We start from the raw sequence: 20,373 nt of genomic DNA on the forward strand, positions 1-20,373 counted from the left end.
TGTGACTAATCTGTTAGTCTGTGTCTTTTTATTGGGGAATTGAGACCATTGATGTTGAGAGTTACCAATGAGTACTCTTTATTGATTCCTCTTATTGTATTTTGGTGGTGTGGGCTTCCCCTCTCTTTTGATTTGCTGGTCTGAGATTATTAATTCCTTGTGTTTTCTTGAATGTGGTTGAAGACAGTTTTGCTTGGTGTAGTAGTCTGTACTGGCATCTGTGGTCTCTTAGAGTCTGTAGAGCATCTATCCAGGGCCTTCTGGCTTTTAGAGTCTCCATTGAAAAGTCAAGTATTATTCTAATAGGTCTGCCTTTATATATTACTTGGTCTTTTCCCCTTGCAACTTTTAATATTTTTTCTTTGTTCTATACGTTTAGTGTTTTGATTATTGTGTATTGTGGGGAATTTATTTTCTGGTCCAGTCCATTTGGTGTTCAGTATGCTTCTTGTACCTTCATAGGCACCTCCGTTAGGTTACGGAAATTTTCTTTAATGATTTTGTTGAGAATATTTTCTGTACCTTTGACCTGGGTTTCTCACCTTTCCTCTATTCCTATTATTTGTAGATTTGGTCTTTGATAGTGTTCCAATCTTCTTGGATATTTTTTGCCAGGAGTTTTTTAAGTTTAACATTTTCTTTGGAAGATGAATCCATTTATTCTATCATCTTCAATGCTTGAGATTTTCTTTTTCATCTCTTGTATTGTTGGTGAGGCCTGTCTCTGAGGTTCTGATTGAGTTCTGTGTTAATCAGCGTTCTCTAGAGTCATGGAACTTATGGAATGAATCTCTATCTTTATCTCTATCTATCTATCTATCTATCTATCTATCTATCTATCTATCTATCTATCTATCTTTCTATCTATGGAATTTATTGGAATGGCTTATAAGCTGCAGTCCAACTGATCCAACAATGGCTAGCTGTGAATGGAAAGTTTAAGAATCTAGTAGTTGTTTAGTCCCACAAGGCTGGGTCTCAGTTTGTCTTCTGTAGATGCTGGAATCCCCGAGAAGTAGGCTCCAATGCCAGTGAAGGAATGGATGTACTAGCAAGGCAGGGGCAAGGAGGCAACAAGCAAAAGCTTCCTATTCCATGTCCTTATACAGGTTTCCAGCAGAAGGTGTGGCCCAGATTAAAGGTGTGTCTTCCCACCTCAAGATTCAGATCAGAGGTATATCTTCCTGCCTCAAAGTCCAGACTGGAAGTGGATTCACCCACTTCAAACCAAGCCAAATATCTCTCACAGGTGTGCCCTCCATGTCTAGATTGCAGTTCATTCCAGATATAGTCAACTTTACAACCAAGAATAGCCATTAAAAGTTCCTAACTTCTCATTTCCAGTTTTCCCTCAGTTTGGGTTCTTTAATGATTCTATTTTCACTTTCATGTCTTGAACAGTTTTCTTCATTTCATTCCACTGTTTGTGTTTTCATAGATTTCGTGAATGGGTTTATCCATACCCTCTGTAAGCTCCTTAAGTGTACTCATAATAGTGATTTTGAAGTCCTTGTCTTGTGCTTCAGTCATGTTTCATTTCTCATGGCCAACTGAGGTAAGGTTGCTTAGCTCTTGTGGAGACATATTGTCCTGGCTGTTATTGATTGTGTCTTTATGCTGGTATTTGAGCATCTGGGTTTGGGATGATTGTAATTCTAGGCACTGATATCTAGTCTTGTCTTTGTTAGGTGGACTTTCTGGTCCTTGGCTTCTGTTGCCCTTTCTAGATCTTAGGAGAATGTGGTGGCTGTATGTTGCCTGGTAGGGAGTGTTTCTAAGTCCTTACCAGGTGTGAATGGTAAGGTATCTCCAGTAGAACTTGTTTTGAGGTATTGAGAGCTGACACACGGGAGTGATGATTGGCTATAAGGGAAGTTGGGTCTGCCACAAAATCTGTGGAGTCCCCAGGGAATGGAGAAAGAGAGGGAAGACAGGTCCCTGTAGGTGGTCTGCCACAGGGCTTGAGGGTGAGACTAGGGAATTGGAATTGTAGGATGAAAAGGAGAGTGAAGACTGTCTACCTGATTCCTGGTCACCTTGGCCAGTGGGTTTCCAAAGAGAGAGAGAGAGACTGCCTTGGATGTTGGCCAGTGAGACAAGGGATCCGGTGAAGAAGGGAGACTGTTGGAGTGTATTGGCTTAGTTCCCTGGGAGTAGGTCAGAGAGGAAGAGGAGGGCACATCAGGTGGTTTACTGACAAGCTGGGTTTAAGGCTGGGGAACTGGAATTGGAGGATAAGAAGGACAGTGGCTCTTCCCTGCCTGGTTCCCTGGCCAGCTTGGACAGAGGGTTTCTGGGGAGAGATTCCACACAATTGCTTTTATTGTGGGCAACACTGAAGTTTAGCAAATGCTTCCTCATCATGTTTTGACACAAAAAGGTGACTATTTTTTCTTAAGCCCATAAACATGGGTTCCACGTGGATAGAATTTTCTGATGCACCTGTTCTTCAGAAAGTTTGGAGTCTGTTCATGAATCAATAGGGCTTCAGTGGGCGTGCACGGTTTGGGTATCAAGGTGACATGTTCACACTCACCTCAGGATAAGTGAGGCTTCTCTGTGAAAGAGATGACATGTTAGAGAGCCCTTCTCTAACTGCTAATCCACGGAACCCCATGGATCGCGTCTTCTTTATTCTGATTTACTTCTGCTTTAATACATATCACAAAAAAGTGTGTACTTATTTGTTAATTTGCTCCCCCTAGGTTATAATTTATATATGAGTAACCTTCTTGCTCTTGTAGTGTCCCCAAGGACTTGGGACAGTGCTTGAGACACAGTAGGTGTTCACCAAGTAGGTATTCAATAGACACTGGGTAGATACTTGATCCAGCATGGCTTTTACAGATTATGAGCTGAGAGTCCAAGAAATTTGAGGACCAGGGTGTGTGTGTGTGTGTGTGTGTGTGTGTGTGTGTGTGTGTGTGTGTGTGTGTGTTGCTGGGGGGTCCTCTGCAAACTCCAGGGCCTGTAGAAAAACAATCCGTGAGAGGCAAGAAGGAAATTTTGTTCAACCTGACTTAGTTAGCTAGTCTTGATTCAGACTTTAGAGTCTGACCCCAGGTAGTTTATTTCAGCCTTATTTAAGCACAGCATAACTTTGGGAAAAGTTTTCTGATGATAATTAGCTCAATCCTATGTGTACACTAAAGCTTAAGACATGTTTACATTGAAACTCTTTGCAGAGTACACATGACCTTTTCCATAAAGATGGGTTCTGCTGACTTAGAAACAATGCTCAAGGTAAGGGTCCAGGGAAGTTGCCTGAGGTGAACAAAATGGCCCGTGGAGATCAGGATTGGCCTGACTCTACAGATAACTCAGAAATTACGTAGAATGTTGTAAAGTATAAGTGACATCTCCCAGAAGGATGGTTTTTTGTTTTTGGTTTTTCAAGACAGGGTTTCTCTGTGTAGCTTTGGTGCCTTTCCTAGAACTCACTCTGTAGCCCAGGCTGGCCTTGAACTCACAGAGATCTGCCTGGCTCTGCCTCCCAAGTGCTGGGATTAAAGGTGTGTGCCACCACTGCCCAGCGAGGATGGGTTTTATTGAATGGAAAGCAGTGCTCAAGATCTAGAGGGGACAAGTCTGGGATAAACAAACATAATAGTCCGGGGGATTGGGGTGAGGTGTGGCCCTACATATAGCAAAGATCACCAGGTTATAATCTACATCCATTCCCAGCTTTCCGGGTGGAAGACAGGTAAACATCTCCTTCCTTTGGTTTCCCTAGTGCTTCAGGTTCCTCACAGACCTGTAAGCATGAGGCCCTCAGCCCTCTACAGGTCTGTGAGTGTGCACATGTGACACTACTAATATTGAACCTGGTGAATTTTTACAGGTGTGGAACCACAAGCAAGATCCCCTAAATAGAAGCATCCCAGAGTTCTTGCTTCCTTCATAGGCCTTGCAACAATTCAGCTGTGGTTATCAAAAAGAAAAGAGCAGAGAAAAACCTTCCAGAATTCTGTGAGAATATAAATATTTCACTCGAAAAATTGGTATTTAAAAACATGAAATGTTAAAAAAAGTATGTCATCCCATAGAGCAAAGATGATTAAAAAATGTATTCACTAAGTCTTTATACCTCCAAAGAATTAGTTTAAATGACATGCCCTGTGTCCTGACAGCCACAGGCAAGAGCAGAGAGTAATGAATTCATACACTCCTGCTTGTGCTCCGCTCTCTGTCTCTACTCTTCTACAATCCAGAATTTCCTGCCCAGGGAATAGTGCTGCCCACAGTGGGTGGGTCTGCTCACATCAGTGATCATAATCGAGATGATCACCTACAGACATGCCTATAGGCTAACCTCACCTAGACAATCCCTCATTGAAACTCTTTCCCAGGTGACTGTGGCTTGTGTCCGGTTAACAGTTGAAACTAATCATTACACCCTACTAACAATATTTTATTATATTTTCACAAGCCAGTATCAACGTGTGCAGCAAACGAGGAAATGGAATTGTGATAAGATGTTCTTGGGAGCTGATTCCCAAGGCTGTGCTATTACATAGTTTTAATTCTGGAGTGAAATTCGCAGGACCATCAAGAACGCTTGTTAAGTCACACCCACTGATGACTATTCTTTTGGGGGGCTTTTAGCTGGATCTGATTATCCGGTTTAATTGATCCTACAGAGGATAGCTTTAGCTGAAAAGGAGATGGAAATGAAAGACTTAATTAAAAATGTAAAGTTGCCTCCTTGCTGTGAGGACACTGAAATAGACACCGAACACGTTCTCTTCAATATTTATTCATCTGATTTTCATGGTAATTGGCTGGTCCCTGACTATAAAGGGGGAAGCTTGGCAAGTTAGATTACTCAGAGAAAGAAGGATGCAAAAAAACGGTCTGAGTCTAAATTTACCCGGCGTCTAGCAGCCTCTGAGCTCTCTCACTATGCACTGAGGTCACTGGGGAGCCAGAGAGGAGGCCACCCAACACAGCTCCAAGCCTCCGTGGTGGGGTGTTGAAGGAAGAGACCCCAAAATAGCATGGAAGAGAGCTGGTGACAGAGGTTGTGGGAGGGGCCTCAGAGATGGCTCTTTCAGCACCTGAATCATTCTGTCAGCCCGCACATGTCTAAAATTATCCCGAGTCACTCATGGTTGATTCATCCTTTTGGCCGAGCAGGATCAGGAAGGTGGGGTGGACACCATGCTTGCATTAGGAGACACCACTGTCGCTTGAGTGTCAGGGTCCTCTGCAGGCTCAACTCATGTATCCTCTAGTATGTTTCAAAGCACACACTAGGGCTTGTACTTACTAAATTGCTCTACAGTGGCATCACTTCCACAGTCACTAGGGCTTCCCGTGTCTCCACTTGTTCTCTGATACCTGTGCTAGATCACCTGTGTCCGCACCCACCCCCCATACTCCCTATGACATGTCACCTATTTTGTCTTTATTTTGTATTGATTTCCCAAGGAAAAATAATAGAAATTAAGGGAAGGGAGAAGTGTAGCACGAATTGTTAGAAGGTCTTATTAATAAAACAAACCTGGAGCCAGGTACAGGGGTGAACGCTGAAAGATCAGAAAAACAGAACCAGCCACAGCTAGCCTCACCCCGACAATTCCTCAGCTGATCTTGTTTCCTCAAACTGGAAGCCTCTGAGTCCTCATCCGAATGGGTCTCAGCTGACCTGCTGCTAAAAGCCTAAGAGCTTAACAGACTCTAGTTCCTGGTTTTCATGCTTTATATACCTTTCTGCTTCCTGCCATCACTTCCTGGGATTAAAGGCATGTATCACTATGCCTGGCTGTTTCCAGTGTGACTTTGAACTCACAGATCTCTGCCTCCAGAATGCTAGGATTAAAGGTGTGTGTGCGCCACCATTTTCTGGCCTCTATGTCTGTCTAGCGACTGTTCTGTTCTCTGACCCCAGATAAGTTTGTTAAGGTGCACAATATATTGGGGAACACAAGATCACCACAGAGAAGTATTTTAAATATTTTGCAGCATATTCCTGTTTGACTCTTTGTTGTTTTGCTTATAAATACAACCAGAGTCATTTCTGCCATTAAGAACATTAAAAGGGAATTTTCTGTAGAGCTGCAGGAGCAAAAACTTATCTTTCCCTCAAGTTTCTGCTTCTTTGGAGCATTTTCTAACCTTTAAACATCATCTCTCTATGGCATACAAACATATGTTTATACACTTTTACAAACTGTACATTTAATTTCTAAAAGTCGTTATCCCCTGAGTTATTTTTCATACATTTTGTTTTAATAGATGTAGTAATTCTATTTTTTTATGTTTATGTGAGTTGAATGTTTTTCTGGTTTCTGATTTATCTTCTGGGGTGGAATTGGTCTGTTCTCTTTGTGATGTGATGCTTTTAGGATGTGCTCATGGTGGTATCTAGGAACAGGATACTGTGTTGGTTGGTGTCCTCATCATGATAGCTCAGTTCTCTTTCCCTGTGTCTAGCCCTGACATCTGGGGGGTGGGGCATCAGGCTGAGAGGACGGAAGCACATGGAGTAGTGTGTCTGATTCAGAGAAGGGGAAGAGATTTGGAATTTCAGCGTCTCTCAGAAGTTCCTTGTCTGGGGTCACTGTAGTTCTCTACAGACAGCAGCGTGTTTCATGTCTTCAGATACTTATGTTCTGCCCTCTTCTCTGAAGGTGTAAACAAAGAGGAATGGGTGGGGGGGTGGGAGTTGTGTGTTCCTTGTCTACAGCCCAACTGTCACTTCCTCTGGAACTAGCCATGGAAGGGAAGCTAGATCTAGAAGGAAGGGGAGACTGGACCGAAGGTCAATAGAGGCCTCCATACAGACCAGAAAGGTTCTGAGGTTATGGGTTGAGTACCCTCTGCAACAATTCCCATCACATTGGGAAAGTCTGTGCATGTCTGTGCTACGAAGCCCAGGCCAGGAACGGCCTCTGTATTTCTCACTGGGACACACTACTAGGTCACAAGGAAAGCTGTAAGAAGGCCAGTGTTGCCCAGATTCCTGTCCCCCTGTGTATTCCAGGCTGTGTGTCCTGGCAGGAATACCTCCCCAGCCACCATGGAGTTGGGCATCTTCTTCCCAGCCTCTGGACCCCACAGGCATGGTCAGGTGCTTGACCAACATTAGGCAAGTCCCTGCGTGGGTACTCCTTTGATGGCCCAGTTCTGACTAGACTGTATGCCATCCTTGCTGAGGGCAGCTGGGACCGTTCTCTCTGCTTGACACAATGGCCCAAGGCTTTAGTTTTCTGGGTGATGGCTCTCACTGGGACTGTGTTTAGACCTCTATACAGAAATACAGAAATGAAGGTGCCACCCACTGTGATTGTGTAAGTCACTTCTGGCCCTGGACTAGTGTGACTTCCCTGTCAGTGAAGCTCCTGGCTTGCCATGACCTTGTCCCTCTCAGCTTCTTCCTGAGCTGCACATTGTGGCATGTTGAGTTCCAAGTGACAGAGGTGCTGTCCAGGAACAAAGTCTTCCCAGGCACCACACCATGTTCAAGGAACCTTCCCCCTAGAAAATTTCAAGGTCCCTAACATTGCACACTTTCGGCCACAAGGGGGCAATAAAGGCAGTTTCTACCTCCCGGATTCTGGAGGTGCCTCATCTGGGAGCACTTTGGGCGGGAGGGGCATCCTGCCTTGACTCTTCTCCTAAGTGAGCCTGGCTACCAGGAGAGGCCACTTCCTCTTCTCCAGCTGGACTCTGAGCTTGTGGAGTTTCACAAAGGTATAGGGACAGTTGTGTTCCCTGTTGGCCTCCCCTCTGTGTGTGGATCCGATACTATCTTTGATGACAGAGAGTGAGGTGGGAGACAGCTTTAGAGACGTCGTGGGTAGTGGTCTCGGCTTCCCCACTGTTCACGGAAAAACTGAAGGTTTCCCTCTGGTTTCTTCTGCTACTGGTCAGACGGCACTTCAGCCCCAGAGGCTTCACAGAGAAAGATACTGCCTAAGGTCTTCTGGGCTCCCATAGCTGGGGTAAGGCCTGCATCCCAACCCCAGAGGCTTCACAGAGAAAGATACTGCCTAAGGTCTTCTGGGCTCCCATAGCTGGGGTAAGGCCAAGGCCTGCATCCCAACCCCAGAGGCTTCACAGAGACAGGATACCTTCTAAGTCTTCTGGGTTCCCACAGACAGGGTAAGGCCTGTGGTAGGGTTTTATGGGGGACAGAGAGTGAAGATAGTTATCTTCTTGGGATGAAAGACTGGTATTGTCTCCAGCCACAGAGCTCCTGAGACACCATTTTCAAGGTGGAATTACCTATGACAGGATCTTCTATGGCTAGCTGTGACTTGAAAAAAAAAAACACAATATCTGACTGGAGAGATGGCTCAGTGGTTAAGAGCATTGGCAGCTGTTCTAGAGGTCATGAGTTCAATTCCCAGGAACCACATGGTGGCTCACAGCCATCTATAATGAAATCTGATGCCTTCTTCTGGCATGCAGGTATACATGCAGATAGAGTACCATATACATAAAATAAATAAATCTTCAAATATTAAAAAAAGAAAGAAGAAAAAAAAACTATCTGCACTGAGTGCATAGAGTTTTCTTGCCATTATCCCCAGACAGAGCAGGGGAGCATCTATGTCCATGGCATCATGAATGTTTGTAGAAAAGGGAAGCTGAGGTGGGATTCCCCTTTGTTAGGAGAGAGAGCCTTGGGACCATGGGTGGTCATGACCAGACCTTGACATGGGAGAACAGAGGGTTAGGAGAGAGAGAGAGAGAGAGAGAGAGAGAGAGAGAGAGAGAGAGAGAGACAGAGACAGAGACAGAGAGACAGAGAGACACAGAGAGAGAATCGGTCCAGAGGCAGGATGAGGTTCTAAAGGCAGAGGGAGCACCTTCAAAGCCCTTAAGGGAGCTGCATCAGAAGAGACAAGCTACCACATACCCGAAGGAGTCCTGAAGGAAGGGCCCTTCAATCCCTAAGGACAATGGGGGTTTCTGAGTCATTTGGTTTTTTGCCCTTTGGGGGGCTCTCCACCCATCTCCCAAATAAGTCACACATGGAGGCTAATTCTTAATTATGACTGCCCAGCCTTAGCTTGACTTCTTTCTTGTCAGCTTTTCTTAAGTTATCCCATCTATGTTTTGCCTCTGGGCTTTTCCCATTCTCTTACTTCCGTAAATCTTACTCTTACTCTGTGGCTGGCTGTGTAGGTGGGTGGCCGGTCCCTGGAGTCCTCCTCCTTCTCTGGCTCCTTCTTTTTCATCTTCCCACCTTTCTCCTTCTATATATTCTCTCTGTCTGCCAGCCTCACTTATCCTTTCTCCTGCCTTACCATTGGCCGTTCAGTTTTTTATTAGACCATCAGGTGTTTTAGACAGGCACAGTAACACAGCTTCACAGAGTTAAACAAATGCAACATAAAAGTAACACACCTTAAAATAATATTCTACAACACTGAGTCTCATAGGATTTCAGTGTGGGGCCCAGAGGCAAGCTCCATACCATGACCTAGCCTGGCTTGGTCTATATGCCAGGCATGAGAAGGCAAGAAAGCACTAGGTAAAAATGAAGCTATAATTAAAGGTTGTCCTTGATCCAGAGATTGGGGGCTGGATTTGCTCACAGTTCCAAGTGGAAGGTAGAGAAATGAATTCCCTGTGAGAGCCGCAAAGTCACAGTTTTATCACTTTCTGTCCCAGAAAGCGAGTTGTGGGATTGGGGGTGGAGTACAGTCAAAGGGGAGAGGGTCAGCCTCTGGCCTATGATCTAACAAGAGATCTGGAGACAGTTTGGAGTCTATGGTAGGATGTGTGTATACTGTGCAAATGGTAAACCATTTTATATGTAAAGGACTTGAACTTCCCTGGATTTTGATATCTGTAGTTGTCTTAGCATTCCTATTGCTGTGAAGAGACACCATGACCGCAGAAACTCTTTTAAAGGAAAACATTTAATCAGGGCTGCCTTATAGTTTCAGAGGTTCAGTCCATTATCCTCATGGTGGGAAACACAGTGGCATGCAGGCAAATGTGATGCTGGAGAAGGAGCTGAGAGTTCTGTATCTTGATCCACAGAGAGCAGGAAGTAAACTGAGACACACTTCTTCCAACAAGGTCATGCCTATTCCAACAAGACCACATCTCCTAATAGTGCCACTGCCTATGAGCCAATTACATTCAGACTATCACAATAGTGGATCTTGGAACCAATTTTCTGTGAACATCAAGAGGCCGCTGTATTTCCCATTTCTCTCTCTCTCTCTCTCAACTTTAAATAGATGATCTTTATCAGTACCTTCTTGACTTGTGGCACATATACTTGGTAACACTGAATCTTCCTTCTACCCTGTTGGAATGGAAGGCCTATGAATCAGAAGCTCCCTTTGTCATACAGAATTGAAGGTAGTGCAGTGTCTTATTTCTCCTAATCCTTTGCCTCTGTCTAAGACTTCATCATGGCTGCCTCTGGCCTTGAGCCATTCTCCTACTAAAGCCCCTCTGAAGGGTGATCTCCTGTCAGCTTCCTCTCTGTGAACTTGCCATTATTTTTCTTTTATCTAACACCATAGTTGTCTATATTTTTTCCTATATCATCTAAGAGTTTTATGATTTTCTGTTTAATACATTTGAATTAATGGTCTTTTTTTTTCACATGGATGTCCAATTGTTCTAGGACCATCTGTTAGAAATACCATTTTCTTCAACTCATGACTTTATCTGTCATTAATATTAGTTGTCATTATCTGGTGGGTCCATCCTAAGCTCCCTCTTCTGTCCCATGGAGGCACTTGTCATTGTCTTGATTCTTGTAGCTTTATGGTGAGTCCTGAATGGTGACAATTTTCCATATTTGTTCTTTTCTCTCAAAGTCCAGAGTGCCAACCATTAGACTGTGGAACCAACCCTGTTCTTTTCCTTCAGTATTTTGCTGACTACACTGGATCTTTTCCTTCTTCACATAAACTTTAGAAAAAGATTATTTATATCAACAACTTAGTTTGCAATGACTTTTATTGGAATTGTATGGAATCTAAAGACCACATTGAAAATGACTGAAATTATGGCATAATCTGGCTATCCATGAACATGGAATATTTTCTCTTTTCAATGAAATCTTTGTTTTTTTAAATCAAGCTTTTGTAGCTTTGATACACACACACACACACACACACACACACACACACACACACACACACACATATATATAGTATGTACTTTGATAAATTTATACCTAAATATTTCATTGAATACCTCAGTTTTTAACTTTTTATGTTAATGTAATTGGCATTCTGTTTTAAATCTCAAATTTTATATAGTCATTGCTTGTGTGTAAGAAAGTGATTGACTTAAAATTTTTTATTTACTTACTGTTATTGGATGTGGTGTGTGTGTGTGTGTGTGTGTGTGTGTGTGTGTGTGTGTGTGTGTGTAAAACCACATGCGTGCTATGGTGTGTGTGTGGAGGTCAGAGGACAGCTCTGTGGAGCTGGCTCTCTTCCTCCACCTTCACAAGGGTTCCAGGGTTTGGACTCAGGTCATCTGTACCCACTGAACCATCTCCCTGGCCTGTGATTGGCTTTTGCATATTAACTTTGGATCTTGGAAATTTAATTTGTGTATTAGATCAAGAATAGTTTTCATTGTTGGTGTCCACTCAGATTTTTATCATAGTCATGAAGGCGTCTGTAAGCAAAGGGAGTTTTCTTTTCCTTCCTAACCTATATTTTACTGTATTTTCTTGTCTTCATTAGCTGGGACTTCCTGTTGTCCCAGTGAGGCCAAGGAGAGAAGGAATGAGGTAGGCAGTGTCCACAGGGCAGTGGATTGAGATATTCAAGGACTGCCTCAGAGGGACAGGTAGGTGAAGTACACTAAACTGACCAACTGTTGTCAGCAACCAGGGTCTTTACAGAAATCATCTTTGAAGCAAGGTGAGCCCTCAGACCCAGGAAGGCCGCCTTGCCTTTCTGGGCCAAGTCAGATGTTCCGGATAGTTCTACCGCAATGTGTTCTTTCTTCTCTTCATCTGGCACCTGCTCAACCTCTCCTTGTTTAATCCTCACAGGTCCGGACGAAGGACAAGGTCTTTGACAGCATCGGCCACCTCATCAACTACCATCTTGAGAGCAGCCTGCCCATCGTCTCTGCAGGGAGCGAGCTTTGCCTCCAGCAACCAGTGGAGAGGAAACACTGAGCTGGCCCAGCACCCTCTGCACGCCTTGTGCCAGGTCAGGAGGACCTGGGTCCACTGCTCTCAGCCTCTGGGAACTGGGGCCGCTGTCAGTGGGCACTTCGCCTTCCTCAAAAGCTCCTCCCAAGGGAGGTTTCCTTCAAGTTCAGATTTCATAAACATGTTCCACACATCTCAGATGCATATTAGAGGTGTATATACCCACACATCCTGTACAAATGGGCCCTATATTTATATTTTTTAAGACTAAGAAAGATGTGAGACTAATGCCCTATGCTGTATGTTTTTAGTGAGAGGCAAATTTGATGGTAGTTGTTCAGGCAAAAATTTTAATTCAGCTGACCTACTGGGAAATTTTGCTAGGAAGGTGTAATCTGCAGTTCTATATAAGCACAACACAGGGTGAATGCAGGTGAGCTGGCAGCTCCAGAACAAACAGACTTAAGATAGAATATGGCAGCATGCTGCCCAAACATCTGCTCCTGCCCCTACAGCTCATATGAGTGCTGGTTCTGGGCTGTAGCTTTGTTCACAGATGGATGTGCCTCCTCTGGCTCTGGCTTCTGTACCCCCAGACAGATGGCATGTGAATGGGTTTTCTGTCACATGATGACCCACTGAAGCCCCACTCCAAAGCAGGTGGTACTCTGTCTTTTTTCTGGGGTCATGTTTCAGGTCATGTTTGACCCATGTTGTTTGGGTCATGGGGATCCATCACCTTTGACCCCAGTTGTGTGTGTATGGATTCGGGGCATTCATTCGAGGCCAAATATGTTACAAAATACGACTTAAGATCTCCAATTGACAAATGCTTCCTTTGTTTTCATCAGTATAGTGATGAATGTCTGTGGAAGGCAGGCTATGGAAAGTATTCCTGGTCTGTATGTCCTTCAAGCCAGTGTGTTCATCACAGGCTGTGCGTGGAAGGTGTTGGTGAAATGGCCTCCCACCTACCTCTTGTGTTCAGTAGAGCAAAAAGCATGTGTAAGAGCCTTGCAAGGCATGTACCAGCTTCTGCCCAGAATTGAGCCTTGGAGACACACCCACTGTCTTGTTCCTCCCATTTCAGTGTATACTGGGCATCATGCTCCAAAGTCTTTGGAGCCAGCTGGAGTGAAGGATGATGGTGAGCCCCTTCCTCTCCCCTCCACATCTTCTCAGTAGCCCAATGAAAAGGGATCACACCCATGGCCCTCTGTCTTGACCCTCTTCCTACCAGCTCAGAAGCTGTTGATTCATGGTGGGTGATTTCATGCTTGAAAATTGGCTGTGTCTATGACTTAAAAAACATTTGGGCTGTGATCACTCTGTGACTTAACAAACACAGGCAGATGATGCATTTGTTGGTTGGTACTTCCTCATAAGACTGCAACCTGGGCTCTGGTCCCCATGAGACCCCATGAGTGTGGCACCTCTGGTCAGTAAAATAGGACTTTGAACACTTTAGGGTTGGACAGTCATAAATTGGATGTTTTAAGAGGAATTATGTGTGTGTATAGAGAGGGTGTCTAGTGTTTAAGAACACTAGCTTCTCTTCTAGAGGACTTAAGTTCAATAATGCTCAGCACCCACATGGCAGCTCACAATTGTCTGTAACTCAAATCCCGGGTATCTATCTTCTTCGGGCCCCTATGGGCACCAAGTAGACACATGATGCACATACACATTTGCAAGAAAAAAATACCCATATGTATAAAAATAAACTAATATTTAAAAAAGAGTAGTTAAGGGGAAACTTAACCATTAGGCAAATAAGGGTTCTGCATGGCTCTAAAGCTAAGCGTGTGAACACTGCTTTTCCTGCTGTGTAGTCAGTTGGGTGCCAACGGGTGAGTCTGGGTCAAGAAGATCCCAGGCTCTGTACATGAGAGCCTCTTTTCAGTTTTTACCCTTTGAGGGCCCACTGAATCCAAGTTGGCAGTAGCATGTTCTAGAATTAGAATTCTGGGGAACCTAGCATCAACACTCACTGGCCTGCTTCATCCTGAATGGTGTTGGTGGCAGACACTACATGGATGAAGCCTTGGAGATGAGCAGATATACTGATAGCCCCTGGCTCAGGCTCTTGCCCTGGGACCATATATATACATAGGCTTTGGGATGCTCCTAAGAGTCACCCAGCATTCTGTCCCTCAGGAGGCTATGCCTTGTGCACACACATACAGGTCCTGTTACTCCCGTGTGTGAATGTGTACTACATACAAATATATATATACCTCCCCCCCCCCCGTTCTTGAATTCTCCATGTTGTGCAAGGCTAAAATGCCTATGTTCAGGTCACCAGTAAAGTGTTGCAGACCGTTAGCACCTTAGCACTTGCTCTGCTTTATTTCCCTCTCCAGGGAAGTTAAAAAGCAGCACTCAGAATTATATCAGTCTTCTCTGAAGTCAGTGTTGAGTTTGAGGGTGATAGGATTTATAGGAATCAATTTAGAATATTGAAAGTATTGGAGTCAATGTTTTCCTTTTCAATTTTAATTCAAAATATGTAATTTTGATCTCAGATTACAGGACTGGACATGTGCTTAGGGAAGTCTTTCAGACACAAGGCAGCCATGTTCTGACCTATGTTCCCTGTAAAGTATGTCAGAGGTCACACAAGTTTATCATTTCCTTCTATAAACACTGTGTATATGGTGGGACATTCCCTCAAACATCACTTACACATGGGGAAACTGAGGCTCACTTCAGGTCCCTTGGTCAGCTAACAGCCGAGTCATTCTCCTCACTCAGTGTTTTCTGTGCACAGCTGTGGGCTAGTCTGTGCTTGGAGACCAGGCTTTGGAGGCAAACCCAGCAAAGCCTCATCCTTGAGCCTGAGTCCCTCTTTCTTTGGTTTCCTGCCCATATCTGCCTGGGTAGGGCAGGGTTACAGGCTACAAAGCAGCAACTCCAGGCAGAACAGCACTATATCGTGCATTCAGGTCTTCAACTCCTGGGCACAGTGGCTGAGTCTATGCCCAGCATCAGCATTCGAAGTGTGTCTGGATCCTATGCTCCTTCTTGTGGGCATCCTGCTACAGCACCCAGAACTCTGCATCTATTAGTGGTGCATGATGGGGCCCAACAGTCTTGAAGCAGCCTGTCTGCTCTTGCACAGTGGCCCTAAAGCTCCTGCCTAGTCCCTCTTTCCCTTGCCCTCCTGGGAGAGTTAGCTGTGCTTCAAATAGCCTCTCCATGCTGGTGAGGCTGGTTGGGCTTCCCATGGGGCTGCTCATCATTGTCTAGGTTGGCTCTGAACTTCTCCCCCCACCATCAGGTGGGCAGTCTGCTAACGACCCATTCAAATAGCTCCATCTTGAATCTACACTTAGGTTGCCATGGTGTCCTTCTTGTATTTAAAGAACCAAGAGCTGGGTGCCTGCTCAGCCTTGATGAGCAGCTTTCTGTTACAGGCCATCTCAGATGGTGGACAGATGGATTGATGCCAAATAGGCCACATGTGGCAACTGTGCGGTTGTCCTGGCAACAGAGGCAGTTGTATGTAAGTAAAGGCTGTGATACACCATGAGTGGAAGGAAAAGCCTAGATTGGAAGGGAGGAAAAGACAAGGGAGAATGAATTCCCCAAAGTCCATAGGCTCCAGGTCTCAGTTGCCATGTGTCCAGGCTCCATGTCCATCCTGGTGTCCTGAAAATGCCCCCTTCCCCAAAGGGAGGCTTTCCCCATGGCAGCATCAGACACCTAGGAGGCTTCCCTATGGGAGTGGCCATAGAGGGGACACCTCATTTCCATATTAGAGCCAATATCACATCCTCTTCTTGTTGGAGTGAGTTGAGTAGAAACCCCATGTCCCCGAGATGGTGATGCAGCAGTGGCCACCTCAGTAAAGCTCAGCCCCAGGACACCTAGAACAGTAAAGCTCAGCCCCAGGACACCTAGAACAGTGTGGCTTTGGCTGCCAGATGGGTTCTCTGAGCCGTGGCTTGTGCCACACCCTAGGGCTTTCCTCAAGGAGCAGTGTGGATTGATAAGTATGTGAAGGTTTCTTCCTGGGACTCTTCATTCACAAAGCATATTTCTCTTCTCCCCCACAAGCCAAAGATGTGGTATGCCATCTATAAACAGCCCTGTGAATGGTGACAGCCAGATTTTAAGTAGGAGGAGGATAGAAGAAAGATTGCAAAAGAGATCATGTGCCCAGACAAATCTGTGTGATGCTAGTTCTTATGAAACTTTTGAAGTTTTTTCCAAGAAAGACAGTATAGATAAACCCCACTCCTGGAACATAATTACAAATCTAGACTGCTTGGCTTTGTCTGAGATAATGAGCAGGTGTTTCCAAGACAGTTCAGCTGTCTTGGAGAGAACCCTTGTTTTTCAGGTGAAGAAACTGAGCCAGGCAGTGGATGGCAATAGTCAGTGGCTAGATCTTGGAAAGCATGCAGGACTTACTAAGGCTTTTTGAGGCTCAAACATGTAGCTCACTCTATGGAACAACAAGCAGTCCATTTATCCTCATATCTCACATTTCAAAACACATGAAGGACTCAGCCATTTACATGAGAGACAGGACTTGTGGTTGGTGACTTAGCTGATGTTCTCCCAAAAGGCGGCACCAGAGGGGATTTGGGTACATATAGCTTATTTTGGAAATGATCCCAGGACTCAAGAGGGAAGTGGCTGATAAGGAATTGTTACATCGTGGAGCATGTTTCTATCAAGTGTACACCTGGGGCATCTACCAGCTGCTGAGCGTTGGGAGCAGAACTGAACACACCTGAGGTAGCCAGTGGAGGGGGCGGGGAGGGGTTCCACTGCAGTCAGCATGGGTGGAAGGCTGTCTCCAGTGGTTTCTGCCATGCCCTGTGTACACCCATGCATTCTCTGCAAGCTGGGACATTCTGGAGCAGAGGCTGGCATTTATAATAAACAGTCAGAGCAGAAGGCAGATGTCAAAGCAGCAGGCTGCTTAGCCCACACATAGATTTTAGGGCTCTGCCCTTCGAGCTCCCATCTCAGTGGGCCTAGAGCAAGGATAGCATGCTTGCATTTTCAGTATGAGGATGATGGGTATGCCTGGGGTCTCAGCTTTGACATTGACTGGTGAGTATTCTAGCCCTTCCTTGACTCTTACTGGTGGCCCCCACACCCCTCCCCTACCCCACCTTTTATGAAGAATTTTTTCACACCACTTCATGTCTTAGATCCCAGGTCCATTCTGTGGAGAATTAATAAGTACTTATAACTCCCTGCAACTGTGGCTGGCAGATAAAATGCCATCTGCCAGACAAGATTTATTTATAATGGGGTTTATACATATTTATAAGTTTGCAAGCAACAAATGCACAGTTTTAAAACTGGCACATTTTATAGCAGCCAGAAAAAAAATCTTGCAACTTTCTACCAGGTTTTTTGAGTGTGAACTGCATGTGTACATTACACACAAACACAAACTTTCCTTGATTTGGATGGAATGTGCACCTCACTCAGCATGTGTGTCCACACACAGATCAACTCTGCTGGGTATCACGAGCCCCTGGGTTTTTCTAACATGAACAACTGTCAATCAAAATGGCACCAAGAGCTAGGGGATTAATAGACTCTCATCAGCAGACTCAAGGAGCAGGGTTCTGGGTGCTGTGGAACGTGAGACCATGGCACAGAAAGGGAAGGAATGGCTTGCAAGGAGAGTCGGGGAGGAGTGTCACTGTGGGCCGTGCCCGGGGGAAAGCAAGCCAGGTATAGTGATGATGTTTGCAATCCCAGCACTTGGGCGGTAGAAGCCGGAGGGCAGTCAGTGGAAGATAAGGAAGGGCAGATGTTGGGTAAAAGGAAAAGAGATGAAACAACTATAGACGCACATCTGTTCTGGCTCCAGTACTGCTCAGGCATAGCCTGACTTGGCTTGCCAGCCTTCCTGGCCACATTGGTACAGCATGTCCTAGGTAGCTGGCCCTGGAGGGACTCTTGGGACAGAGAAGGAAACATAGGTGGATCTGCCCCTGTTTATAATTTAATAGGAACCCCACCCCTAACACACCTGGGGCAGTGTGAGAGTGTTGGCGTGCGGGAGGCCTTTCAGTGCTGGTGTGCCCACATCCAGTTAGGACCCAGCAAGGGTCAGGACTGAGCTGGGGTTCCGAAGGCTTTGCACAGTGGGTGGCACTGTGTGCCTGCGAGGCAGAAAAGTGTGCAAAAGTTCAAGATGCAACCCTGCCTGGAAACTGCTGGTGTCAGCAGGATGCTGAAGGCAGGCTACGAGCCTGCCTTTCCTCTCACTCAGATGCCCTGGGTAAGTGAATCTCCGAGACCTCCCAAACACATTAATCATTCTTGTCTTAGGGTAAAAGAAACCACAGGAACTGAACAGCTTTATGTGCCCATTGTGCATAAAGGACCATCCTGTGGGGTGAACCTTCTAAGGTACTGGTTCACACTGTACCCACAACACTTTCCCACAACCAAAGCCACTAACACTGGAGTCAAGAGACAGCTCACAAGGCAGGGATGAGTGGACTAACCAAGCTTGGGCGATGAGTTTTCTTTTCTTTCTTTTTTTTTTTTTTAAATTTTAACACTATGTGTGAGTTGTCAGTTGACTGTTCTCTGTTCAACCGACTTTTGGATATAACTTGTTTTAGAGTATTATGAAATTATGTGAGTTTCTTTGTATTCAGAATTAAACATTTGATGTTTAAAGACCCAGGATTAGGAGACAGCTCAGTATAAATGTCTTGTGTAACAAGGTATTTAATAGTTTTTCAAAAGCATTTGGATGGCCATGCATATTGATATATGGGTATTTGGAAATTTTTTGTTTCTGTCAACTTTCGTGAGACAGACTATTACTGTAGCAGCAGTCTGCCTGGCTTATGGCCGACCTGCACCTTTCTTCTCTGATCCTGGCATGGAATTGGCTTCCTGAGTCACCTGTGAGGAGCAGAAACACAAAACCAATTTCAAGTTTTCTGATATTTTTCTATGATAAAACTTACATGATTTGGTGAACATTTGGAGATCCCAAGATACGACAGGCAAAGGTAATTGGCTTGGACTGCCTTACCTCCAGGGACTCCATCTTGCTCTTTCGGGGAATGGTGTTGCTGTCTGTCTCATGCCCTTCACCATGGGCCTGGCACACCACACCCAAGCTTCTGGGATGACCAAGTGGAGGCAGAATACAGCATCCCTCCCCATGGCCCAGATATGGCAGGTGGCAGTCAAGGGCTGTAGACAATGCTGCTCTCCTTGTTATTCCTAGGTACTGGAATATGTGCCTTCATCATCTAGACAGCCATCCATGCATTCTGGATTCCATAGTAGCCCCTCTGAATCTCTGACTTAGACACTAAAAACATTTGGGTGATGAGGTTTGCATTTGTCCACACAGTTTCCAAAGCATGGAACCAGCATTGTAATTAGACATTTTCTATTAAACGTACCTTGTTACAATTCTGTGAACAGCTCTTTCCCAGCACAGAAGAACCATGGCTCAAAGATTGAGAGAAGCAAACATTTTTAAATAGTTAATTGTTTCAGTGACTATAGGTGTAAGTCTGTTGGCAATAAAGGCTACTGTGAAAAGTTGTCTCCTGTTTGCGTGATGGAGCTTATGTTTGTATGGTGCCGTAATGCATGTGTAGAAGACAGAGGACAACTTGTGGGAGTCAGTTGTCTCCTCCTATCATGTGGGTCCTGGGGGTCTAACTCGGGCCATCAAGTTTGGCAGCAAGTGCCATTGCCCGCTGAGCCAACTCGCCAGCCCCAAATCTTATAATGCTTCACAGAAGACAGGAGGATAGATTGAAAAGTTTTCTCTAGAAATTAAGTGTTCTGCTTTTCCTCAAAAGAAAAAATGGTGACTTTGGCAGAAACACTTCAAAAGATTCACACTGACTTTGCGATCTGAAACACAGATGGCCGTGGGCAGGTCAGAGGTGAGAGACAGTGGGAAGGCTGCCTTGGGGATTTTCAGCTACAAGTTATAACAACTGTAGTCTCCAGAACAACATGCCAAACATGGATCCTCTTTGTCTGGCATCCAGGTTAGAGGCTAAAAGTTACCACTTGTACGACAGAGAGCCAGTTCCAAGGGCTGGTGCTGACCTGCTTGCCCGTCTTGCACAGCATTGGCAAACACCACCCAGTCTGATGCTCTCTGCTCAGACAATGTTTCTATTTTTTATTTTGTAATTTCTCCCCTATAGAGGGGCTATTACCATTCTTCCAAACCTGGGATCTAGGCTGGGAATGACTCCATGGGGATGCCTTCTACCTACATAAAAGCCTCACCCGGCAGTTTGTGTCTGTAATCC

At 45.1% G+C, this 20,373-nt stretch overlaps 1 protein-coding gene across 1 annotated transcript in view; it reads left to right on the plus strand.

Annotated features, from left to right (window-relative positions):
- Positions 1-19,646, plus strand: part of Shc3 (SHC adaptor protein 3) — a 144,026-nt gene extending 124,380 nt beyond the window's left edge. The window contains exon 12 of the mRNA XM_052729649.1: positions 11,990-19,646. Coding sequence (XP_052585609.1) covers positions 11,990-12,118 — 129 coding nt within the window. The 3' untranslated portion in view covers positions 12,119-19,646. The remainder of the gene's footprint in view (positions 1-11,989) is intronic.
- The last annotated feature ends 727 nt before the right edge of the window (positions 19,647-20,373 follow it).

The sequence above is a fragment of the Peromyscus californicus genome, unplaced genomic scaffold (genome assembly GCF_007827085.1).
Source record: "Peromyscus californicus insignis strain IS unplaced genomic scaffold, ASM782708v3 Scaffold_8__1_contigs__length_139910024, whole genome shotgun sequence".
Taxonomy (NCBI): Eukaryota; Metazoa; Chordata; class Mammalia; order Rodentia; family Cricetidae; genus Peromyscus; species Peromyscus californicus.